Raw genomic sequence first — 24,587 nt, 5'->3', positions numbered from 1 at the left:
ACTTCAGGCATCTTCCGCAGCCTAACATGGCTCTCTTCCTGCAACCCACCATAAACAGAGATACACTCGCTGGTGTAAGTGATGCAGTGTTTTATCATCGGCAGCAATCAGGGTTTGTAAGAGAGGGCCGTTCCAATGGGTTGCTAGAATTCTCTCTGGGGGCATCTTAACAGACGAGGATCCAGAAGTAAAAATGAGAAGTAGATCTGGATGGAGGTTGAGAGGCTGGGCATTCTCCAGTTACACAGGGGTGGAATCTGACTTTTTCACCTCTGCCCGTCACCGAGATGGAGGTTTACACCCTGCGTCCACCCCTCTTGGTGACGCTTTAGGAGCCTGCTTCAAGGAAACATACCAAGTATGGAGAAAATTTACGGGTTTTATTTACTGTTGAACCAGAAGCAAAATGCGAAAAGGACCCCACCCCTGTGACCCCCCACCCCCTGCAGACAGACAAGCCCGGAAAGGTTATGGAAAACGAACGCTACCAGGCCACACGACCTGGGAGGTGTGTGGACAGAAGGACAAGGAGGGGCTCAGCCGCCCCACCACCCTCATTTCTTGTCTTCCTCCTTTTTCTCCTTGCTCTCCTTGGAGGCCTGGGAGGCCAGGGACCCCATAGCGTTGCGGATGGCCTCGTTGTTGGGATCCACCCCCGGCAGGTTTTCCAAAACGCTCTGGAGGAATTCGGGATCCTGCATGACATCGTAGTCGTCTTCTTCCTGAGGGAGGAAGGGGTCGGATGTCACAGGAAGCCACAAGTGGCTTAATCTGGGATTAGGGAACAGACCACAGTGGGAGTCCCTCCACCTGCTAAGTCAGGAGTTCTGAGAAAGCTGGATTTGGGGGGTGGGGGGCAGCAGAGGGGAGCAGGCCCAGGTACAAGCAAACCCCGTGCCAGAATTTCCCCTTTTTGCATCGCTGCCGTCATTTAAAAATAGCAGCAAGAGAACCTGGGCCAGGGGGCAGATCCTGTCTCGTGAGGCCCCCCAAGCAGTCTGGAGGGGGACTCTCATGACTTCAGCGCTGCCCACTTCAAGCCCAGCTCGGTCTTCCCAAAACTCAAACCTTGGCGGGTTCTGACGTGTCCATATCAGCTGAACTCTCCCCCTCCACCGACTCGCCTTGCCCAAATTCTGGAGAGAGAAGAGAGATTGGTGGCAGTGCCGGTTTGACTGGTCTTGCTTCTCCAGCCCCCTTACTGGGGTTGGCCCGGCCCACCCACCCCCTCCCCCGCCCTCACCAGCTCCCTGAAGGGACATCTGCATAGCGTAGGCGATCTGCTCCTCTTCAGTCATGGTGCTGAGGTCAGGCAGGCCGGCTCGGCCAAAGTCCTGCTGCCCGATGGTCATTTTGAGCAGAGCGTCGTCTGAATCTGAAAGACAGAAAAGGGGAGAGGGGTTCCCATTGGCGGGTGGTGGGCTTCAAAGCTGCCCCGAGCGAGGCTTGAGGATTTGCAGGCAGGCAATGCCTGGCCTTTTTTTCAAAGTGGCTTTTTAAAAAGTCTCAATTCCATGCGCCATTCAGCTAAAGAGAGCCAGGTTTTTTTTAAAAATTATTCCATTCAGGAAGTTAAAATACAAATTCCCACAAAATAATTACAAGCAAAAAAAAAAACAAAAAAACAAAGAAAAGACAAAACCTTAAGAAAAACATGCATTAAAAAAGACAGACACACACACACATTACCCCTGGGTTGATTATGGATAAATATGACGCCACAATGTTAGTTTCTCCCGCTTTGCACAGCTGCAAGAGTTCCAATTCTTGCTTGCTCAGAAAACGAGGAAAGCCAAGGCCCCCCAAGGAGAGGGCCCTGGAGCCCCCCCCACCCACCCCCAGCTCTCCTCTTACCGTCTCCGCCCGAGGTAGGAATGCCAGCCTCGGCGGCAGAGGCAGCAGCTGCCCTGCGGGCCTCTTCCTCCTGACGCTGACGCTGCTCTTCCATGGACACTCGCAGAGCCTGGAAGGGCAGAGGAAACCTCAGCAGCCGCTTCCTCAGTGGTGTTACGCTGGCTGAGGAATTCTGGGAGTTGAAGTCCACAGGTCTCCCAAGTGGCCACGGTTGGGCCCCCCTGCCTCACAGGGCCTTCAGGGAATGGCAACCCAACTGCCCGAGGTTGGAGAAAGGAAAGGAACCTCCGGAAGAGCCCCACGGCCTGCCTTACCAGTGCCAGCTCTGGGTCAGCGCTGGGATCCACGCCAAACTCAAAGTCGCTTGCCCCCAGGCCCAGCATGGCTCCCCCCTCTCCGGCCAAGATGGGGGAGCTGATGAGGGCATCGGCCAAGCTTGGCCCGGGAGGCACCGTCACCAGGTGGGAACCGGTGCCGTCTTTGCCATTCAGGGTGTTGATGAAAGCGGTCAGCTTGTCCGTGTTGGCCTCCTACAGAGCAGGAAGGGAAGAAGTTGGGGAGGTGAGGTCTCCCCCAAAACCTTGATTCACAAAGCCAACCTTGGGGGGGGGGGGGTGTCCCCTCACCTCTTCTCCAAAGTTGATGATATCCACGTTCACTTTCTCCTTCTTCAGCCGCTTGGCCAGTTTCACCAGCTGTAAATAAAGAGAGTGCCTTCAATGGGGCAACCGGAACCAAGGACGGGCGCTCCATTTGGGAATGACAAGGCCGGACGTGAGGAACCCCAGCTACGGGGTGAGGAGTGCTCAGCAGCATCTCTGAAGCTTTACTCTATTTAAACTCTCCCTCGTTTTTAAGTTAGGTTGGCGTATTTTGTCTTTCGTATTACTCACATCCTTCTCGTTGTCTTCCACTGGGCTCCCAACAAAGGCAATGATGCGCATTTTGTGGTTCTTCCCCTGGCGGTGCTTCAGAGCCAGCTTTGGAAGGAAGGAAGGAAGGAAGAAGAGTTTTAGGGGAAGGGCTGTGGCCTCAAATTACGGAGCGGAGAGAACACCTGAACCTTTGCTCGAAGCTTTTACACCTCCAGCCTCATAGATCCCAGCAGCCGAGGAAAGAATTGGTGTGGGTGGGGGAATGACTGCGATCTGGCCAGTCACACACACAGAGAGAGAGAGACCTGGGGGTGGGGTGGGGGGAGAGGCGGCTTACGTGAGCCACTCGGATGCCGGTACAGAAGGTGATCCTTCCTCTGGGTTGCACCGAATGCAGCTTGGACAGGATGCGGCCAGTGTCCGGCGTCAGGGTGGTCAGCACCTCGCAGTTGCTGCAACACAAACCGGCCAGGATCAGAAAGCCACACACCCCCTCCAAAGGAGACCCCAGAGAGATCTGGGAGAAGCACGCCAGGGACCTCGTGGGTCATCTAGTCCAACCCACTTCCCAAGATGGGCCAAGATCAAAGCCGCCTCTCCAAAGCAGACCTGACAGGGGTGTGTGTGTGTGTGTGTTTGTGTGTGTGAAGATGATAAAACACACACATTGCTCAAGTCCTCAGCCCACTGACTCAGAGGCCTATAGGTCTCCCTCCAGTTCTGAGACAAGTAGTATCATGCAGACATTAAAGAAAATGTGTGTCCGGGAAAGGCATCGCAGAGACAAGGGCCCTGGGAGGCCATCTAGTCCACCACCCCCTTTCCAGTTGCAGGCCAGGTCCCCCCAAAAAAGCAGACCCGGGAGAGGCGGAGGGGAGACAAGGCAGGGCGTGACAGAATCCCTGGGGGGGCTCGGAGGGGTCCCCCACCCCCCGAGGGCATCCAGACCACCCCCTTCGGGGCGAAGGGACCCACTTGGCCAGCGTGATGAGCCCCACGTTGTTCTCGGGGTTGGAGCGGGTCTTGGAGTGGCAGACGATGTTGACGGCGTCCTGCTGCGCCTGCAGGCGGGTGGGCAGGAAGTCCCCGTTCCGCATGTACTCGCTGTTGTCCACGCTGCGAATGGGGGGGCAGAGGGGCCGCTCAGGGGGTTGTGTTCCTCGCCCCCGGCCTCGGGGAACCGAGGAGGGCGGCCGTCCTCCCGAGGCAGCCCCCTCCCCTCCCCTCCCGCCTCCCCTCTCCTCCCCTCCTGGGGCCCCCAGACCCCGACCGTGACTCAGGGAAACCCGCTCCCGCCCCCTCCGGCCGCTCCCGGCCTTGCCCCCCCGGCCCCCCGGCCGCCCCTCCCGCCGCTCACCAGACCATCGTGCTCTCCAGCACCATCGCGGCCCCTTTGCTCGCCCCACAGGCGCCCCCCCGACTCCGCTTCCTGCCTCTGTCCCTCCGGCCGACCGGCCGCTCCCGCCCCACCAATCAGCGTCGCTCTTCTTAGCAGGTCGGGGCGCGGGGCATCCCGGGAGGGGTAGTTCTAGCGCCTGCGCGGGGGGTTTCGTGGGCGGAACGCGCAGACGCAGACCTTACTATGTGGTTGTTTTTTTTTTTTAAAGGCGTGCGTGTTACATACAAGGCTACCCATGTACGAATAAATTGTAATTCTTATATAGACGTATAAATGAAATATAATTTATAAATTTTATATGTATATATGCGTGTGTGTAAATATAAATCTATCATTGGATACAGATTTATATAAAAATTGGATAGATTTATATTTACGTACGCTTTACATATATATGCATATACTATGGAGGTCGTTTACTGGACGTGGGGGGGTATTTGTCATTCATGACCCTCTTCCTGCGGGCTGGGGCTGATGGGACCTGGAGTTTGGCTAGTCTGGAGGCGCGGCAGCATGGGAAAAGCCTGCCAAGGCATGGAGAGGAAGAAAGCCGCTCGCCTCGAAGCGGCTGAAGGAAAGGGAAGCCGAGACGCTTCCGAGCATCAAAGAGACCCGATCGCCACTGAACAAGCAGGAGCGGGCCTGCTATTTATAGGCAGCGAGGGGGCTTCGGACGGGACGCCTCCAATTGGTACACCCGGGAATGGGCGGAGTCACCGAAAAACACTCTCGATTGGTCGCTTGGTAGGGACCAATGGAAGCGACCTTCAGTGAGGCAGCCAAGCGCTATTGGCTAGGAGCCGAACAGCGCGAAGTATAAATAGAGGCCCCACAGGTAAGCCAAACGGAGTTCGGGCCGAAGGAGTCGTGAAGTAGACCCTGCGAGCCCGGCGCGGAGCTTGCGCAACATCCGTCCCGCGCAGCCCTTCTTGGCTGGACCCAGGGGAAGACTTGGGGCCTCAGGTTCTCTTGCCCGGAGTCTCGCGGTTCCTGTAGTGTCACCAATAAAAATTTGCACACCCGCTCCAGCTGTCCCCGGGTTGATGGGAATTGTGTAATTGGGTGACCCCTTCCCCATTTGGAGACAGGCAGGCGTTGGGTCAAGGAGGGTTGATGGGAATTGTGTAATTGGGTGACCCCTTCCCCATTTGGAGACAGGCAGGCGTTGGGTCAAGGAGGGTTGATGGGAATTGTGTAATTGGGTGACCCTTCCCCATTTGGAGACAAGGAGGGTTTGCTGCTTGCGTATGTCCAGGCTTGGGGGGTGGGGCTTAAATCCGGGGCTTCCAATGTGGACTTCCAACTCCCAGAGTTCCTTAGCCATCCTCACTAGCTGGGGAATTCTGGGAGCTGAAGTTCATAGGTCTTAAAAAGTTAGCAAAGTTGGAGAGCCACATAGCAACACCCCAGATACTCCCACTGTGATTGCCACAATTGTTATTGCTCCCTCCCTACTCTCCCCCCACTCCGTGTCTCCCCCAACCCCGTTAAAAATTATGCAGTCTGACAATCGATTCCCCTGGGAAAGAGACCACCAAAGACAGACTTGAAATATAACTTTATAAATTACAAACGTTTGTGGCAGGAAACTTCCCAACCGGTCTAATGTAGACATTTCCTTAACATGTATGGAACAGTTTGGGGAGAGACTCAAAGGCTCAAGTGTAACAAGCCCCCCCCCCCCTCCAAAGGGGGCTCTCAAGGCAGATCCCATTCACAACCAGCCATGTGATTATACGTATTTTTTGGAGGTGTAACAGATGCACTGCTCCCTTTCAAATTCTTTTCTCAAAAATAGAACTGACCTTTTATTTACCCTGATCTCACCGTCTTTTAGGGGCCTACCTTCACCCATCTTCTCTGCAGCCAACATTCAATGTTGGCCCATTTCTCGTTAAACGCTTCACAAAAATATAACTCACTGGGAACACAACTGTCCTTTTTCACTTTCTTGCTCTCCCTTCAAATATGGAAGGAACAAAAATGGGTGTTCTCCCTCCCAGATAGAGGCATGACCCCCTCAACAACACCCTAAAACCTTCTCTGAGCAATCGCTGCTTCTGAGAATTCCTCCCGTGGCAGCTGCAGAGGCTTTGCTCGGGCCGGAAAGATGCGCCATCTCCAAGTGCAACCCAAGAGGATGCTTCGTACGTGCAAATGAATTTGGGGGTGACCCTTCTTACAGATTGCTAAAAAATATGAGCCAGAAGGGAGGTTGAAGGCAGAGCTAGAAACCCTGACCGGAGTTTTACAAGCTTCTCAAAAGGGGTTTAATACTGAAATCTCAACGCCAGGAGGTGAAGTTTGGTCCGTCGGTAGAATACTAAAAACCACTGGAAAACTGTACTCTGGACTCCGGCTCCCATCGCTCGGGGCGAGCATCGCAGGGAGGCCCGGAGGTCAAGGTCGGGCTGGCTGGTGGGGCCGACTAACCCAGGCCCACAAGTGTCCTGGAGCGGGGAGATGGGTGCGGAGAGGCTTCCGAGACGCCTTCCGTGATACAGTGCTGAAAATAGGGCTCCCCCCCCGACCCCCCCCCAGATACAGGCTGGCTGAGAGGATCCCGGCCTCGGCCGGCTGCCTTTCCCCAAAGCCCCAAAGAGATGGCAGTGCACGAGAGAGGAAGCGTCGCGACGCTTCAGGAAGCCGGCAGTACGAAAGAGCGTCCGTCTTTAGCAACCTTCTCCAAGCGGGCAGCCTCCGTTTCCGCAGCACTACGGTGGTTGTGGGGCTTGGGGAGAGCGGACCTCCTCTCTGCACGCCCTTCTCCTCCGAAGCCCCCCCAGGCTGGGCCCGCTCTGTCCTCCGCCCAGGCTGGAGGGGGCTGGACGCCTTCCGTGAGCCCCTGCGCCCCGGAGCTGGGCCGCCTGGGGGCTCCGAGGGGCCCCAGGCTTCAGTCTCCTCCATCCAAAGGAGTTTGTGGTGTCAGCAGTTCCAAGGGGCAGGGGGGCTGCTCCACCCCCCATCCTCCCCTCGCCAAGAGACCGGCCATGCAGAGTGTGGGAAGATCTTCGGCTCACGTTTCTCCCGGTGGGGGGCGGGTGGGGGAAAGGAACCCGCCCAGGACACTTTCACTGAAAGAACAAAAGAGAAGGAAGGAGGGTCAGATAGGGGACCCCAAGCCTGGGTGCTTGAGACGGGGGGCTGCCAGTCCCGGTGAGGGCAGGGACCCTCTCCCCTGCGTATCCCCTCCCAAACAGTCACCCAAATGGGGAGGGGGCTGAGGAGGAGGAAAGAGACTCACACAATTGATTTCTGTTTCGGCCAAATCTCCGAGTTGCTGCACCAGCTCAGAAGGCTGCCCTGTGACCGAAGGGCTGGGGGAAGCACTGGGGGGGAAGGAAAGCAGAGGATGAGTTGGAGGGGGGCACCTCCACCAGCCCCAACCCCATCCTTGGACCCACAGTCACTCCCTCTCTCTCTCTCTCTCTCTCACACACACACACACACACTGTCCTGGTCCTGCGGCATGAAACCTGCTGTGCCATCGAGAGCCACAATCCGTGTGTGCCAGAAAGCTCTTTCCAAGCTGCAGAGAAGGACGTGGCGCCTCCCGCGGCCCTGGATGAGAGCAACCCTCTTTGGCCAGAAGGGAGGGGAGGACTGGGGGCCCCCAGGAGCTACTCCCCTGTCCCTGGGTGGGCAGGGGGGCTTCCTCGCCCCCACGGCCCGGCTGCCTAGATTCTGCCTCACCTACTTGAAAGCATCCTGCACTATCTAGCTCCGTAGGCAACTTGTCTGATCTGACAAACTTTCGCCTCTCTGACCTACGTGGAGATGAAGAGACAGACCTTTGGTCAACTGGGGAGGGGGGAAGAAAAGGTGCCCCCCTCCCCCCTGCCAGGCCCCATTCCAAGGGCTTCGAAGTTTTCAGAGAACTAGGCTGTGAAAAGTCTCCTTCGGTCATCGAAGCCACTCCTGAAGGTCTGGAAATCTGGACAAGAGCACAGGGGCACTTTGGGGGGTCTCCAATCTCTCCCCCTGCTCACCTTTCCAGAAGGAAGACAGCCGGGTCCTTGGGGGTGTCTGGTGGGGGCGCCTCTGCCCCCATTGAGCTGAAGGGAGGAAGAGGGGAAGAGAGTGGACGCCAGGCCCGTCTCCACACGGGACAGCCCACGAATTAGCCCTCCAAAATCTCACCCCAGGGTGGACGGGGCCATTCTCTCCACGGCCAGGATGGCCAAGCCCCCCCCTCAATGGCTCCAGGGACCCTCCAGCCCCTGGGAAACCTCCCCACCCTGCAGGGGACAGCAACTGACCGGTTGGCTGGCGAGCTGTGCCCGGGGCTGCCCAGCGAAGAGGTGGACAAGGTGGTCGCTGCCGAGTCGCTGTTGGCCTCTTCAACGGGGGGCGTCTGGGGAAGCAGGTCAGGGCGCCCCAGCTGGGACCCTGAGAAGGGAGAGGGGGGGGGAGGCTGAGTGACCCTTGCTGTGCAGCATGGGTGTGTTCACAGCAGGCCCTGCCACCCCGTCGAGATTGACAGAGGCTGACAGAGAGGGCGGGTCACCCCCGGAAGACCTTTTGGGACAGGCTGTCCAACCGTGGCCACTTGAAGAGCCGGGGACTTCAACTCCCAGAATTCTGTGCATGGCTGGCAGGGGAATTCTGGGAGCTGTAGTCCCCGGCTCTTCAAGTGGCCACGGTTGGAGACCCCTGCTTTAGAAGGGCTCCTGGCTGGGGTTAGAAACCACCGCCTCCTCCCTGGCACAAGCTTGCTGTTTGTGCAAAGGGCCGGGAGGGGCTTAAATTTGGACCCCCTCCCCAATTCGGATGACAAGAGCAGGGTTGCGGGCAAGGGCCACCCACCTGTCTCCATCTCCGCCTCCATTGTGACCTGGACTTTCGTCTCGCTCAGCGCCTGGGCGGGGGTCCCGGTCTGGCCCGGCCGACGAGGAGGTCCCATCCCGGAGCGGCTCTTTTTCGAAGGGGAGGATTTTACTTGGAGGAGAAAGAGACCAAAGTCAGCCGAAGAGTCTTAGGAGCCCCTCTAAGGCCCATAATTTGGGGAGGGGGGCGCATGGGAAGGAGACCCCCCTCCTGCCAGGCCAGCCGGCCGGGACCCACGAGGGACTCACGAGGGATCTTCTTAAAGACAGCCTGGCACATGAAGCGCTGGAACCTCTCGGCGTAAAAGCTCGGCCGGTGAACGGAGACCGTGTCCTGCAGGGAAGCGGGCAAAAGTCACCCCCAAAAGAAGTGTGTGGGGGTGCAGAGGATCTTCCTGCCCCCCACTCCAGACCTCCGTCCACCTCGGCCGCCGCTTACCCCGTCGTGAACCAGGGCTTTCCACGAGTGCTCCAGCTTCTTCATGAACCTGCAGCAGGGAGGAGGAGGAGGAGGAGGAGGAGGAGGGAGGAGGGAGGAGACGCTGAAAACCAGGCTGGGAGGCGGCAGCTCTGCCCCAAAGGCCCGGCTCGGCTGCCCTCCTCCCTTCCAGCTTCCCTGCCGCCCTCACTCCCGCCCGGCCTCTCTCTCTGCTGGCGCTGCCTGGGCTGCTCCGTCGGCGCCAATGGCTTCCTGCTGCCGGCTGGCAGGAGAGGAACGCCCAGGCGGCCCCACCCGAGCGGAGGAGGCGGAGGCCGGGCGGCTGCTCTCACCTGTACGACTGCAGCACGTCGATGATCCCCACGTAAAGGAGCAGCCTCTCCCCCTTGGCGTTTCGGGCCGGGATGCCTCCCATCCTGCCGGGGGGGGGGAGGAAACGGAGGCATGGGACGGGTGGAAGGAGAGCCCCCAGCCAGGACCCCCCCACCCCCCGCCTCCCCTCCGAGGCGCCCTGGCTGGGCTGCCCCCACTTACTGGTCGTCCGTCTCGATGGTGCCCCCCCTCCGGGCCTCCCCCTGGATGGCCTCCATGGCGGTGGAGTAGAGGGCCCTCTGGCCGGCCGGCCGGCGTGTGTCCGCCAGGGAGGCCCCGTCGGCTACCGCCCGTTCCCGCTGGGCCAGGTCCAGGTTGTGAACGGCCACCAGCAAACTGTAGTCCATGATCTTGAAGCTCTGCAGGACCTGGAGGGGTGGGGGGTGTCAGGCAGAGGAAAAGGAGCCCCCACCCCCAGTAAGCCATGAGGGCCGGGCGGCCTTCGCTCCAAGTCACAGCTCAGGTGGGAGGAGGCGGCCAGGTAGACTTTGGCCCCGAGAGCCATAAAGGCCCTTTGCGCAACCCGACCCCGAGAAACCCCGGGGGCCCCTTCCTCAAGGAGTGCCAGCCCCCTCCCAAAACAGCCCCTGGTCTCAGCCCCTCCTCCCTCTTTCTGCCTCTTCAAGGCGCCTTCTCCCTTCTCTGGGTTGCCTTGAGAAGCCCCAGCCCCCCACCGACGAAGAGGAAACGGACCCCCTCCCTGCTCCGAAGGGCAGAGCAGCCCCCCGCCTCCCTGGGGGGAGGGGCAACGGGAGGGGGCCACCCCCCACCTACCAGGCAGTCCCGCTGCAGGGTCTTGCACAGGGCGCTGTGCATGTCGGCGTCCAGGAAGAGCCCCTCGGGGGCCTCCTGCAGGAAGTCCAGGTCCTTGTAGGTGGGGAAGACCTTCTCGCGCTCCTTCGGCGACGCCCGGCGCTTGTAGGTGGAGCCCTTCAGGTCAAACTTCTGGTGCATGCGCACCGAGCGAGGGAGCAGGTTGTTCATCACCACCATGCGGATGTTCTTGCCCCCGCCTGGACGCAGTAGAGGCCGTAGAACTTGGGCAGCAGCGTCCGGGGGTTCTGGTTCAGGTTCTGGGAAATGCGGGGGAATCCTTTAAGGTGAAGCCCCCGAAGAGGGAGGGGCAACTCCTAGCGCCCAGGTGGGTGGGTGGGTGGGTGGGGAATCCGGGGCTTTGTGCCGGGGGGGCCCAGCTGAAGGGCGCAAGGCAGGGGGGAGAGGGAGGGTCTCCTGGGGCCGCCCCCCCGCCGGCCCCCGCTCACCATGTAGTACCCCGGCAGCAGCTTCTGCAGGAACTCGGCCTCCTTGTGCTGGACGGTCTTGATGATGAATTCGTCGTCGCTGGAGACGTAGAAGATGGAGCCGCTGGCGCCCGAGTTGGAGAGCTCGATGAGGGGCTCGCTGCAGAGGGAGCACTGCGGTGGGGGGACACACACAGACACACACACGAGAGGATCAGCGCTTCCAACCTCTCCCCCTCCAAGCGAGGAGAGCTTCCAAGGGCCGCCCCCGCCCCGCCGGGCCCCCTCACCAAGTAGTCGTCCGGCCGGATGCCGAAGAGCTCCCGGAAGTAGCGGAAGGCCACGGGCGCATAGGTCTTGAAGCGGAAGTCGTTGTAGTGGTGGGCCGGGGTCAGATTGCTGCCTTCGCTGCAGGGGAGGGGAAACTCAGTCGGGAGGGAGAGGGGGCAGGGGAGGAACTCCCCCTCCAGCTTGGCTGCGGCTGACCGGGGAGGGGACGGGGGACGGGGGAGCTCACCCGGGGAAGAAGATGCTCTCCACCACGTAGAAATCCTGCATCAGGACGTCCCGCTCCGGCTTGGTGCTGAGGCTGCCCACCGTGTGGGTGATGCCCAGCTGGATGGCACCTTTGAGAGCCGACGAGGTTGTCTGAAGTGGGAGGAGAAGCGGGGGGGGGAGAGAGCTGATTTTCTGGCCCCCCAAAACAGAAAAGAAGACGTCCTTTTGCAAGCACCCCAAAGGCATCCCGGCTCGCTTGGGCTTTTGCTGAGCCGAGTGGAGTTCTGGCCGTTCCTGCTGACCCAACCCGCGTTTGAGCGTAACTTTAGAGTCGCTTCCTCCTTGGAAAACCACCTGGGGTTGCGCAGCCTGGCGTCCCTTGGAGCGATGGGGCCGGGGGCTGCACCCTCCACCCCACCCAGCCCAGACTCCCCATAGCCAGAGAAACACCTTTGGGGAGCTCCCAGGCAGGGCAGGGCTGCCACCGAATCCAGCCCGTTTCCGGCAGACTGCACCTGCCCAGGGAGGCTCCACCGACCTTCCGTGAAAGGCGGCAGACCCGCCCTCCACCTGGGACCCCCCCCCCGAGCCTGAACACGGCAACCTGCCACTTCGGTCCTTTGGCCCAAGTGGGCAGGAGGGTCCCTTTCACTGGGCGGGGCCTCCCCAGCCAGGTGTTTGGGGCTGAGCGGAGGGGGAGGGAGCGCAACTGGTCTGCCTGGAGTGTCTCAAGTCTTAAGCCTGGAGAACCGCCGGGGCTTCCCCTGCCGGAGCCTTCCGTCAATCTCGGGGCTCTTGACGTCAAAGGCCTTCTCTGCCCTGCTGCCTGGAAATCCCCCGGCTGCTTTCGCTTCCTGGTTCCCCGCCTGGCACCCCCAAACTGGGATCTCCCACTGGATCTGGCGGGGGGGGCAGCCCGCCTCCCAAGCCCTGAACGGTGGAGCCTTCCGCTCGTTTCCCCGGGAGGAGCAGAGCGGCTTCTCTGGGCCCGGGAAGGACGCGGGGGCAGCTCTCAGTCCGGCTTCTTCGACTCTCCAAGGAGGCCGGGGGGGGGGGGCTTTCCCTGCCGGCCAGGGCCAAGGCTGCTGCTAACCTCTGGGGCCACCCTTGAAGTCAAAGCAGGAAGAGCGGGCTCAGGTGAGCCAGTGGGTTTCCGGCTGAGCTAGAGAGGCCCGGGGGCCTCCTGGAGGGCTGGGGGGCACAGGGGCACACGGGGAGGCTTGTGCCAAGCTAAGGACGCCAAGTACAGAAACCAAACAGGGGAGAAAAGGGCTCCTTCAAACTCCTCTGGGCATCCCCCCACCCCACCCCAAACCGTCCCTGGGACCCCCAAGCAGCCACTGCCTCCCCAATCCCAGGCATATCTCTGGGCAGCGATAAGGGGGCCACTTACGGAAAGAGGCGGCTTCCGAAAGGACCCATCCCGGCTAGTATCCATCTCAGAGTCCGCTGGAACATGCCGGCCCGGATCCAAGCCCCCTGGGACCCGGGAAGTGCCGGAGATTCCCCCACACGGAGGGAGAGGAGGAGGAAGCGGGGAGGAGGAGGAGGAGGAAGCTATGGATGTGCCAGAGAGCAGGCCTGCATTTTGGGGGGTGAGTGGGAAAGAGCCCCTTTGCGGGAACCCCAGATCGCTTGGCTGTCGATGGTCCAAAGCACCAGAACGAAACTCTCTCTCTCTCTCTCTCTCTCGAAAGAAGCCGTGAGATCCTGAGCGGCGGCAGCGACCGACCGACCGACCGAGGGGCCTTCCAATCCCTGGGATCTACTCCGCCCGAATGTGCCAGTAGGGACCTGCCTCCGAAGCCACACCTGGGCCTTTTATGCCGCAAGCCAGCGCGTGGGGTGACTCAGAGGCTGGGGAATGCGAGGAGCAGGAGGAGGAGGAGGAGGCGGGACGGGGAGGAAGGGGAGGAGAGAGGCCCATGGAGGCCGCAGCCTGGCCCCCCCCCCACGCCTGCCCGCTTACCTTCTTGTAGGTGGTTTCTCCGCTGGAATCCACGCTCCGGTGCCCCTTCTTGACTGTCTGAGAGGAGCTGTGCCCGGAGGAGCCTGGCACCTGGGAGCAGAAGGGGAGGAAGGTTCCAATCCTCCCCACGGGCAGCGGGCAGAGCGAGGCCCCCTCAAATCCCCACGTCTTTCCCAACCTCCCCAAATGTTTTCCTCCACTTTTTCCGCAGGGTGCAAAGTCAGGTGCTGGCAGTGGCTGCCTTGCCACCCCAGGCCGAGGAGGAGAGGCAGCCAGGAGAGACCTGGGGGCGTGGGTGGGGGGTTGCTTTTGCTTTTTTAAAAGGGGGAAAAGAAGAAAACCGGAATGGCCACTCACTCACCTCCCAGGACTTTTTCAAGGTCGCGGATGAGGGCGCCCCTGGAAGGGAAAACGGGAGGGGGTGAGACCCCTGGCAGGGGAGGGGAGGGCAGAGATCAAACGGAGCCCGGCCAATGTCCTTGCAGGGATGACTGGCCGGAGGGGAGGGGGTGGGGGGAGGGCAGGAGGAGAGGTGCCCCGAGAGCAGCGTCGCAATGAACCAAACCCAAAGCCCCTTCTCTTCACCCGGGCGCCAGAGTTTGCTCGCTCCTGCCAGCCCACCTGGGGGAGGGGGAGAAACATCCTCAGAACTGCCCCCCAATTCCCCCCTCCGCCCCCTGCACCGAGCGGCCTGACATATCCAGGCCCCACCGCAGAGCGACTCTGCAAACCCCACACACTTTTCTGCCGAGGGAGCCACAGGCGCCATTCGGGGGGCTGAGTCACCCAGAGGCCAAGGGCTCAGCGCCTGGGCCAAGCGGGGGGAGGGGCAGCCTCGGGAAACTCCTGCTGCCCCCATCTCTCCGAACGGCTCTCCCCCGGAAGGCCTGCAGGCAGCGGCCGGCTCTCCACTGCTAGCCACCCGGTTGTCTGTGCCCCCCGCAAGCTTTGCCCTTGGCCCAGGATTTGCCCCCTTCTGCTCTGGGTCTGGGGACGCCCCCACCCCCAACCCGGCTGGGCCCAGGCACTGAAAGCAGCCACCCCAAGGCTCTCCAACCTTGGACACTTTCTGGACTTCAACTCCCACAATTCCCCAGCCAGGAAACTTGGCCGCTTTAAGACTTGTGGAATTCTGGGAGACCCTTCCTCTAAGGGGGGCTTTGGCAGAGGAGGTCAGGGGAATAGCGCCTCTGGTGGGCCAGGGCTGCTTCGGCAGCGCTGGGAGAAGACAAGGATGCGGTTAAGAGTGCCAGAAAGGTGCAGGCAGCGTCATCGCATCAGCCCTCCAAACCGCAGGCTCTCTGAGGCTGCGGGCCAAATCTTGGCTCAACGAGGTGATCCAGACTGGCCCCTTGGAGGGGATGGGCAGGGGGAGGGCAGTTGAGGGGGAAGGGAGAGCCAGCCTTCCCTGGGCCCACTGAGAAGGTGCAGGATCTGCCAAAGCTGCCGGTGTAGCTATTTGGAACAAACACTGATGGTTGGGTGTGCAATTCTCCTGTGGTTGCCGCCTGCTTGCAAGACAGGGAGCGCCCCCGAGACTGGGGTCCTGCCCTGGGCAGGTAGGCTTGATGACCTCAAGGGCCCCTCGGCCGTGAACCCCAGACTGTGAGAGTCAGGGTCCCACACGAAAGGACGGAGCTGCGGGGCATCCTCACGAGACCTGGCTGTGCTCTGAATCTCTTCCTTCGGGTCTGGACCCCCACCCCCTTCGCCCTTCGCCCCCATCTTCTCCCACTTCAGTTCGACCCGTAGAAGAACCAGGAGAAACGCTGGCCAGGCCCAGAGGAAGATGGGCTGCAAAGCAGGCAAAGCTCGGCCAAACCATGCGCTGAACTTGCCAAAGCTCTCATGGAGAGGATGGCGGCGTTGCCAGCACCGCCTCTGTGTCAAGAGGCGGCTGAACCGCCGCTGGATTTGCACACAAGAGGGGGAACCCAGGTTAGTTGCACGTGTTTCTATCGCGGTTGATTCCACAGCTCTAGCAAGCTTGCGCCGGGAAGAGGCCAGCGAGGCTAAACCCTGGGGAAAAGAGAGTCCACCGTCTCAATGCTCTGAAGACGACTTGGCCTTGAAGCCTGTCTAAAATGGAGGGGGGGGTGTCCCCCCCCTGGGAGCATTTCTGAGATCAGCCCCCAGGCCCTGCCAGGGAGTTAGCCCGGAAGGGGCCCCGAGTGTGAGGCCAGGGGATCTTTAAGACCGGAAGGGAGGAGGAAGCGAGCCAAGCAGCTGCTTCGTGTCAAAAATGCCAGGGCATCACCCGCTCACTTCCACACCACCACGGCAGGCAATGACGGGCCAGGCGGATTAGCAGGAGGTCATGCTCAGGCCACGGTTTTACCCATACATCTACGTCTTCGAGAGGGCACCACGGAGCAGCAGAGGAAGCTAAAGGCTGGCAGAGAGGAGAGAGAGAGAGAGAGAGAGAGAAAAGGGGAAGCAATAGAAATTTTCCAGAAGGAAGGAGCCTTTGTTTGCTCAGCTGACAGTCCGGATCACGGAGACCTGAAGTTCAGCTAGAGAGGAAGGGAAGGAAGTCGGTTCATGAAAGCCACCGCGGGGGGGGAGGAGGGTCACTTGTGGCTTCACCCGCAAGTAGGAAACCCCAGCCCCTCCCACATACCTCTGCCCCCTTCCTTCTGCATCTCCCCAGGGCGAAACTCCACAAGGAGGAAGAGCCCAGGACTCTCCGAGCTTGGCGGCTTTCTTGCAGACGCTTCGCGACCCAACTAGGTTACAGCCTCAGTGCCAGGAGCATTTGCAGCCAATCCCACTAGCCCCGATGACGTTACCTAGTTGGGTCACGAAACGTCTGCAAGAACAAAGTCCAGCAGGCACCAAGGACCCCACAGGCATCATTACGGGCCGCAGGCCGGCATAACGCAAGGGCTGCTTTCGCCGGTTTGGAAAGCCACCTTTTAACGGCTGCTCCCAATTCAAACGCATCTCTGGAGGCCGAGGATCCTGAACAGCCACTTCGATTTCCAGGAAGGGAAACTCTGCTCGGAACTGGCCTCCTCCTCCTCCTCCTCCCCCCGCCACGTTCGAGCGGCTTCCCCTGAAGTCTGAAAAGGGAAGCCTGGACGCTTCTGAAGAACCCGCACACAGAGGAGCAGCTTTCCCACGCTGGGAGAGAAAGATCTATCTATCTATCAATCTATCTATCATCTGTCTGTCTGTCTGTCTGTCTGTCTATCTATCTATCTATCATCTGTCTATCTGTCTGTCTGTCTGTCTGTCTGTCTATCTATCTATCTATCATCGTCTGTCTGTCTGTCTATCTATCTATCTATCTATCATCTGTCTATCTGTCTATCTATCTATCTATCTATCATCGTCTGTCTATCTATCTATCTATCTATCTATCTATCTATCTATCTATCTATCTATCATCTATCTATCTATCTTTGCAAAGTCAGCTTTGCCACTTTTGACCTCAGCTTTGCTCAGCTTCCGTTTCTCCTCCCTCTGAATGGCAGGGTCTCAATGCCCCCCCCCCCACTTGGTACAAGGCCTGGAAAGGAACATGGGCCTTGCTTCAGAGACACTGCCGCCTTGGGCCCAAGAACGGGGGAAACGAGTCGCCTTTAAAAGAGAAATGAGAACTGCTAACTGCCCCCGAGGGAGCCCTTTTCTCAGCCAACTCTCCCTCGGATGAGGAGCAGCCCCCTTCCTTCCTCCCCTAAGCCAAGGCTGAATTTCCCCCGCGGAGACTGTAAAAGGAATATTCGCAGGGACCGGCTCCACGATGCTGGAGCTCCATCCAAGCCACGCGAGACTCCAAAAACGAAAGAAAAGAACCGGTGCCTTGTTTGTCCCGCTGGTTAAGGAACAGGCAGCTTGCAAGGAAGGGAGAAGTCACGTTAACCGGAAAAGGCAAGGAGAGCATCCAAGGACTTAGAGCAGAGGCAACCAGGAAAGGTTGCAAAGGGGGAGGGAGGGAGGAGGGGGGGTTAGCGCATATCCTAGTGAGTTTCGGACCGCACCGTTCAGAATCGAAGCGCTTCCGGGCAAAGGTTTCCAGGAAAGGTCCTTTTTAAGCCACACCGAAGGGAAGGACGGCGGCTCTGGGTCCATCCAAAGCCACCAACAGGAGTTTTATAGACATTTGGATCCCACAAGGTTGCCACGCTCGGCGGCCAAAAATGAAAATGGCACCTCGGAGGGGGAGGGAAAAAACGGGGGGCTGGATTCAGAGCTAAGCTTAAGCCACCCTTCCAAAGAGCAGAACGGCTGCGGGAAGAATCAATGCCTATTTTTAAAAGGCAATGCCTAAAATAGCTTATTTCCCAAGTGAAGATTTTGGCTTCCCTCAAGGAGAGCAACGATAAAGGGAGGAGGGGGCCGGCTAGCAGGGTAAGTGCCGAAAAAGGGGGTCCTTCAATGGCCACGATCTTCAGAAACTAATTGCTCTTTCAACATGTTCAGTCCCCTGGAAAGGAAGGCACCTGGCGTTACAGGTGACAGTGGAAAATAGCAACCTATACCCACCATGCAGAAAAAAATCAATAAAGGTATTTGTCCGGCAAAGGCATCACAGCATTTCTGATTTTTCATGGCACGTTCAGGATTTTATTGTTTGAGACATGTGAGAATCCGAGCGCCCGTTCCACCAACAAAAACGCCCCTCCAACTAATGCATTTATTCTTTTTTTTAAAAAAGGCTCGCCCGCTGAGTCAGGAAAAGCCAGCATAACATCTGCTTTCTTATCAGGTCTCTAGCTGGCGATGGGGAGGAGAAGTGTATAATTCACGAATTCCGAGGAATTTTGGCTTTATTTCAGCTCTACGGACGAATTTAGCTGGAAAAACGCTCACGGGCATTACTGGTATCGATCAAGACAGGCCCAACTTTTAAGGCTCAAAATGAGCCAGCAGATTTTTGCAAGAAGGGAGAAACGCAGCTTGAGCCCCAGAGACACCAGGGACAATATTGGGGGGGGGAGGCCAGCTAGAGCCCCCCCAAACCTTCCCCTCCACACACACACACACCCCTCGTGACTCAGGACAAGCTTTGGGGGGCACCTCGGCCCCCTCGCCTCGGGGGAGGGGTGGTCTTGGGTGGGGAGTCCATGAGTGCCCCGGGCTGGGTGGGGTCCTGCCAGCCCATCTGGAAGGTGGGCGAGGAGAGGCAGGAGGGGCTGCCCCCCAAAGAGCCCCCCCCACATCGCCATGGCAACAGCTGCCCTGCAGAAAGAGGATCCGCCCCTCCCTTCAACTGGCACTCTCGGGAAGCCCCCTCCCCTAATGGGGCAACCTGACCCTCCCTCTCTTGGGGGCGGGCAGGGCTCCCCCTCCCCGAATGGCCCCCATTGAGGGTCTCGAGGGCCAAAGCTCCCTCTTGTCTCTGCTTCCTTGCGCCCCCCGATGCCCCTTCCCCAATTGGTCCCCCAAAGAGGGAGGAGGCTCCCCAACGGCCCCTCCCCACGTTCCCACCTTCGCCCCCTCCCCATTTCAGGGCTGCCCTCCCCTTCTTCCGGTCCTCCCGCAGACTCAGTGAGGGCTCTCCCTCCACCCCACCCCCCATTTAAGGAAGGGTCTGGCTGTCCCCCTCGGGGACCCCTTACCCGTGGCGGCCCCGCTGCTGCTGCTGCTGCTTCCCCCGGACTCGGGCCCGGCCGACGCCATCTTAGCGCTTCTCCCGTCGCTGCTGTCCCCGGCTTTTCCGCTCGCCTCCCCCCGCGGCGCCCCCTTGGTCTCGCCCTATCGGCTCCGGCCGCCGCTGTGGGCCGTGCCACGCTCGCCTCCGGAGGGGTGGCTACACCTCCTCCCGGTCGCTCCCTGGAGGCGCCTCACCCCCGCCCCGGCTTCCTGGAATCGGCCCGCCCGCAGGAATCGGGAGAAACCACTTGGCGGCGGCGGGGGGGGGGTTAGAAAAAGAGGCAGCGCCTCCTTGTTTATCCTAACGGAAAACGGTCCGTCAGAAAAGGGGTGGGGAAATAGGTGCCGCGCAGGCGCAGAGAATAACCGAAGGTCGTGGCTGGCCGCGTCAACGTAGCAGTGGGTGTGCCCTCCTCTGCATCACAGAGCGCGCTCCTTCCGTGCGGGAGGGGCAGCCCTGCGTGGCCCTGACGTCGGAAGCACGCCCGTCGCCTTGGCAACGCCAACGTTCTGCGCCCGCCTCTACGACGTCACGAGCCGGGCGAGAGTGACGTCAGACTCGGAACGATTTCTTGGCAGATTCCGCAGTCAATTCGTTTCGTTCCATCTTTGGGCGTCACTCACCGCCCCCCATAGAAATGGCCCCTAAAAATACAACCGCACCCCAAGTCTCCGAACCAGCCGTTTTAGAAAAAGTCCAGGGCCTGATTTTTTTAAAAAAAACCTTTAATCCCTGCAAATTCCGAGCAGGGCTGGCGACACCCCCGCCCCAGGACCCCCTCCCAAAGGCGGCGGGAGACGCAGCGCCACTTGCACTAATGCAGCCCCGGCCGTGGGCTCCTCCATCAGCCCCGGACGCCAATGGAGCCTCCAGGTCCACCTCGCACAGCCCTCCCCCTATTTATCCGGGGCGGGGGCGCCGAGCCAAGCCCGGAAGCCGCCCGTCCGCCTCCCCCGCTCCATAAAAGAGAGCCGGGGGTGGCCCGGTTGCTGCTGCTGCTGCTGCGAGGACGGCCCCGCTTCCTCCATGGGCGCTCGCTTGGCTCATTCCCCGCTCGCCGCCTCGGCGGTCGACTTCTCCTGCCTGGCCGCCCGGCTCAGCGCTTCCGCCTCCGCAGGCGCCGCAGTGGCGAGCCGAGCGCATGGATCGCGGGCAGGCGGAGGAGGAGGAGGAGGAGGAGGAGAAGGCGGCATGATGGCGGCGGCGGCGGGAGCGGCGAGCTCGTCGGCCTCCGCCTCTTCTTCTTCTTCTTCGGGCCTGGCCGGCGGGCGAGCGCCGCGGCGGACGGCGGGGAACCGGCTCTCGGGGCTGCTGAACGCCGAGGAGGAGGACGAGTTCTACCAGACCACCTACGGGGGCTTCACCGAGGTCCGCGGCCAGGGAGGACCGCGGGGGCGGGGCCAGGAGGGAGGGGGCGGGGCTCGCGCGGGATTGGCTGGAATAAAGGAAGAGGGGCGGGCTTAACAGGTCTTCCAGGACGCGCCTCCCCAACCGGTCGCCCCCGGGCCGGCCTTGATTCGCGGACCCATCCTCCCCCATCTCGGTTTCAGGGCGGGGAGGATGGGCTTTGGGGGAGAGATCTGCAGCCTTTCCCATCTCAGGAGACGCGGGCCTGCCACATCCACCCTCCTGGCAGATGGGGAGTGGGATGGGCTCTGTAGTCCAACGGCATCGCCTGGAAGGATGGGACGCGGGAGTCTGAAATCTTTCGGCAGGAATCGGGCGACGATGAGTACAAAGGGGACCAGTCGGACAGCGAGGACGAAGTGGACTCCGACTTCGACATCGACGAAGGGGACGAGCCCAGCAGCGACCAGGACGACTCGGTGCCCAAGAGGAAGAGGAGGGTGGTCACCAAGGCCTACAAGGTGAGACCCTCGTAGGGCGGCAGCAGTGCCTGGCCAGCCCCGGCCCCAAAGCAGCCCGTTTTCAGTCAGAGTACGGCTGGAAGGGACCCTGGAGGTCTTCTAGCCCAACCCCCTGCTTGAACAGGACAGCCTATGCCATTGGGGACAAGTGGCTGTCCAGCCTCTTCTTAAAAACCTCCAGCCGTTCCACTGTTGAATTGTACTCAACTCGGAAATTCCTCCTCATTTCTCGGTTGGTTCCTTCCTTGATTGGTTTGCACCCGTTGCTTCTTGTCCTGTCCTTAAGTGCTTTGGAGAACAGCTTGACTCCCTCTTCTTTGGGGCAGCCCTGAGATATCAGAACAAGGCTATCGCGCTGCCACCCCCCCATTCCTTCTTTCCTCCGGACTGGCCAAGCCCACTTCCTGCAACCGTCCTTCGTATGTTTTTGTCCCTGGGCCCTTCATCCTCTTAGTTGCTCTTCTTTCTGATGCTGCCCAGGAAGAGGGAAGCCTGTTCTTCCAGGCCCCCAAAGGCTTTCTCACCCGCTTAATGACGTGCCACTGAGTGAGCCCGAACCTTTTGCAGGAACCCATCAAAAGCTTGAGGCTGAAGAAGCCCGATGCCCCGGCCAGCAGCTCGCAGAAGACCAGAGAGGACAGATCGGCACCCGCAGAACTGGAAGACACAGTGGACAGTGAGTATCCCCTGGAGGGGGCAGCTGGGCGGGGGGGAAGGGGCTCTCAGGCGCTTCCTTCTCTCCCGAGCCTGGCCTGAAGCTCCCTTGCTCGCCCTCCTCTTCCTCCCTCCACTCTGCAGGCCGGAAATACATGCGCCAGTCGACCACCGAGCACACCCGCCAGACGTTTCTGCGCCTCCAGGAGCGCCAGGTGCAGTCTAGGCGCAAGAAGGGGGGCGGACCCAGCTACGACCGGCCCCTGACCCAGGAAGAGCTCCTGAGGGAGGCCAAGATCACCGAGGAGCTCAACCTGCGCTCTCTGGGTAAGCCGGGGGGAGAGGGGGAGTTCACTTGCAAAAAGCAGCTAGTCCCAATCGAGAAAGGCGCAAGCTTTCTTCAAATACCTCTCAACTGTTGGCCTGTTCCGAGAGGTTTTAGTCTGCATCCCCGTCATATTTTATGGAATGTGTTGGTTGGCGTGATGAGCGCTGTTGGTCTCTGGGACAAATGGAGCAGAAATAATCCGTTTTGGAAAGAGAGAAATGCTTCTATTCTCGCCTGTGTTCCCGGCTTAATCCGGGTTTAAAAAGCGGGAAGGATTCCAGGATTTGGGGCCAGAGGTTTGCTGCATGGGGGGGTGGGGGGGTCAAAGGTGGGAGGCCCTCCTCGCCGCCGCCGCTGAGCCCCTCCCTGACTCTTGCAGAGACGTACGAACGCTTGGAAGCGGATAAGAAGAGGCAGGTGCAAAAGAAGCGGAAATGCACAGGGCCCACCATCCGCTACTATTCGGGCACGATGCCCCTCATCTCTGACCTGGGATACAAGGAGGAGAACGTGGACGTGGAGGGGTAAGTGCCCCCTTCCCTTGGCCTGCTGGGCAGCGGGCAGAGAGCAGCAGCTTTGCCCAGGACCTAAACCCTCGCTTAGCCACAGAAATTTGGGGCTGAGTGGCAGCCGTCAGTCAAGGATTATCTCCACCACGATGGCGTTTAGGACTCTTTGGCTGCCTTGGCGGGTCCTGCCCCAGAGGCCATTTCACAGCCCAAGGAAGGCCGCTTCCAGGGCGCCAGCCAGGAACCGATCTCTGCTCTCCTCCTCCTCCGTCCCTTAGGTTAGAGCAGGAGGGTCTCCTGGAGACGCCCTCGGCCGCTGCGCCTGCCGCAAAATGCTCCCGCACCTTCATCACCTTCAGTGACGACGAGACCTTCAGGCGCTTCTTCCCCAGAGCCCCTCCCCCCAAGCTCCCCGTCAAGGAGATCTGCCCCGTCAGCCACAAGACCGCCGTCTACCGCGACCCCGTCACCGACATCCCCTACTCCAGCATCCGCTCCTTCAAGATCATCCGCGAGGCTTACAAGAAGTACATCACCGCCCACGGACTGCCCAGCGCGGGGGCCTCAGCTGCCCTGGCTGCTGGCTCCCCCATGCCCGACCCCGGCATCCGGCCCACCAGGCAGAAAATCATCATCAAGCAGAGCGTGCCGGCCCCCTGAAGCCCCTCCGTCTCCGCCACGGGTCGTTTGGCGCTGGAGAAACCAAAATCGTGGAAGAGCAGCATGAACACCGTTTCTTGGCCTGTTTGGGGTCGTGTTTTCTAGGCAGTTTCTGGACCAGTTCAAGAGGAGACCGCAGCTAAAAAAAAACCCCACACCCACCCACTGCATGTGCAATCTGTGGTGGAAACGGGAGCCAAAATGTTTTCTTTTTTATTTCTGGTTTCTTTTTCTCTAATTTGCCATCCCAGAGTGAAAACAAGGCCCCAAATGTTTCTTTCTTCCTGTCTGTTTCTCTGGTTATCCAGATGGTAGAACGGCCCCTGAGCACAGGCAGAGCGTCTGGTCTGTCACCCACAAACCGGACATGAGCCACGATAGCTTTGTGCCAGCTAATTCGCAATTCCACAACAGGGCACCGATTCTTTCCTCGAACATCTCGTCAGGTTGTTGTTTCTGTTGTGACTTTCGGTTATTATTTATTCTCTGTCCTTTTTGTGTCCCGCCTGGGACGGTTGTTGAGAGCGGTTCCTTCACTCCGCTGGGAAATTCGGCCTCCGTCCAGTCTTCCAGGCTGCACAGAAAAGGGATTGCGTTGGAGGGAGGCCGGATCAGGGCAGGGGAAGCCGTAATCCCAGCCGTGGCTTGATCTTTGTTTGCTAGTATCTCTTTTCTTAAAAAAATAAAATAAAATACACAGCTTCATAGCAAGTCCTCATTTTTAATTAAACTGGCACCGTCAAAGCTGGAACAGATGGCTGGGCCAGTGATCCTGGGCTGCCTTGGCCAGTTTTAGGAATATTTTCCTGAAGTTCAGACAGACGAAGTTCACATTGAGGTTCAAGCACAGAGATTTCGGGTCAGATCCTGAACAGGGAGGAGTTTCAAACTCTTTTGAGATTTCCTCATTTGCTGCTCAAATCAGGTCAACGGAGGCTGATCTCCCAGTAATCCCGCTGGCGAACGGAAGGCCATAAACGTTTTATCAGAACTATTAATGGTAGAACTCGATTAGCTGGAATGGCAGCCTTGTTTCAACACTTCTTCGCTCAAACGCCTGTGGGAAACAGCCCGGCCAGACAGTTTAGCCCTGTCTGTGGCTGCAGGATGCCTCGCAGAACCTCCAAGGTCAGGGGCACGGTATCTGTGAAAAGTAAAGGCAGACTGCGAGCGAGGGCCATCGTGTCCCAGTCCTGCCTGCAGTTTTCCTGGGAGCCTCTCTGGGCCCATGGAGAAGGAAAGGTACGGATTCAGACAGGCTGGGAGCTGCTTCAATCCCTGGGATGGGATTTGCTCTGAGCAAAACCACGGAGACTTAGCGATCCGTGGAGACTCCAGGTTCAGGGGCGATTTACCCCTGTCCTCCCTTGGGAGCAGGGTGGTGGTTGGTCAAATTTGCAGAGTGTCTTTTTTTTTCTTCGTTTGTTTGACCTCCATGGGAATAGGGGTGCAAATGAAAGCAAGCAAAGATTCTTAACCCTTTACAACCCTGGATA

General features: G+C 59.5%; 3 protein-coding genes across 4 annotated transcripts; 1 reads left to right on the top strand and 2 right to left on the bottom strand.

Moving 5' to 3' along the window:
• Nucleotides 1-73: 73 nt before the first annotated feature.
• Nucleotides 74-4,210, bottom strand: PSMD4 (proteasome 26S subunit ubiquitin receptor, non-ATPase 4). 2 transcript variants are annotated; one of them, XM_087913968.1, is made up of 11 exons: nt 4,087-4,210; nt 3,705-3,845; nt 3,067-3,181; nt 2,748-2,834; nt 2,481-2,549; nt 2,169-2,384; nt 1,855-1,963; nt 1,244-1,375; nt 1,069-1,136; nt 553-722; nt 74-339 (listed from the first exon to the last, which is right to left on the bottom strand). In XM_087913968.1, exons 1-10 carry the CDS (start codon nt 4,110-4,112, stop codon nt 555-557), a joined length of 1,131 nt encoding a protein of 376 aa, XP_087770094.1. In that variant the 5' UTR covers nt 4,113-4,210; the 3' UTR covers nt 74-339; nt 553-554. The 2 variants fall into 2 exon arrangements, with proteins under 2 accessions (XP_087770094.1, XP_026576042.1); XM_026720257.2 differs by having other exon boundaries at nt 74-336.
• A 1,459-nt stretch (nt 4,211-5,669) lies between these two features.
• Nucleotides 5,670-19,403, bottom strand: PIP5K1A (phosphatidylinositol-4-phosphate 5-kinase type 1 alpha). Its single transcript, XM_087913965.1, is given in 18 exon segments — nt 5,670-7,202; nt 7,373-7,457; nt 8,118-8,183; nt 8,388-8,517; nt 8,935-9,066; nt 9,204-9,288; nt 9,394-9,442; nt 9,726-9,809; nt 9,928-10,133; nt 10,540-10,778; nt 10,781-10,838; nt 11,028-11,180; nt 11,297-11,414; nt 11,524-11,654; nt 13,474-13,563; nt 13,835-13,872; nt 15,818-15,865; nt 19,038-19,403. Coding segments are annotated over 18 exon segments (1,776 nt in total). The 5' UTR covers nt 19,099-19,403; the 3' UTR covers nt 5,670-7,199.
• Nucleotides 19,404-19,810: 407 nt separating this feature from the next.
• VPS72 (vacuolar protein sorting 72 homolog) lies at nt 19,811-23,796 on the top strand (the record flags this gene model as incomplete). The annotated part of the gene is made up of 6 exons (XM_026724191.2): nt 19,811-20,440; nt 20,788-20,940; nt 21,508-21,616; nt 21,739-21,921; nt 22,302-22,446; nt 22,710-23,796. Coding segments are annotated over 6 exons (1,602 nt in total), but the record flags the coding sequence as incomplete, so codon positions are not given.
• Nucleotides 23,797-24,587: the final 791 nt, after the last annotated feature.

This window comes from Pseudonaja textilis, chromosome 16, assembly GCF_049901715.1.
Source record: "Pseudonaja textilis isolate UNSWEBS1 chromosome 16, rPseTex1.2, whole genome shotgun sequence".
NCBI lineage: Eukaryota > Metazoa > Chordata > Lepidosauria > Squamata > Elapidae > Pseudonaja > Pseudonaja textilis.
Note: the sequence above shows the minus strand (reverse complement) of the source record. Positions and strands in the feature narration are given on the sequence as shown.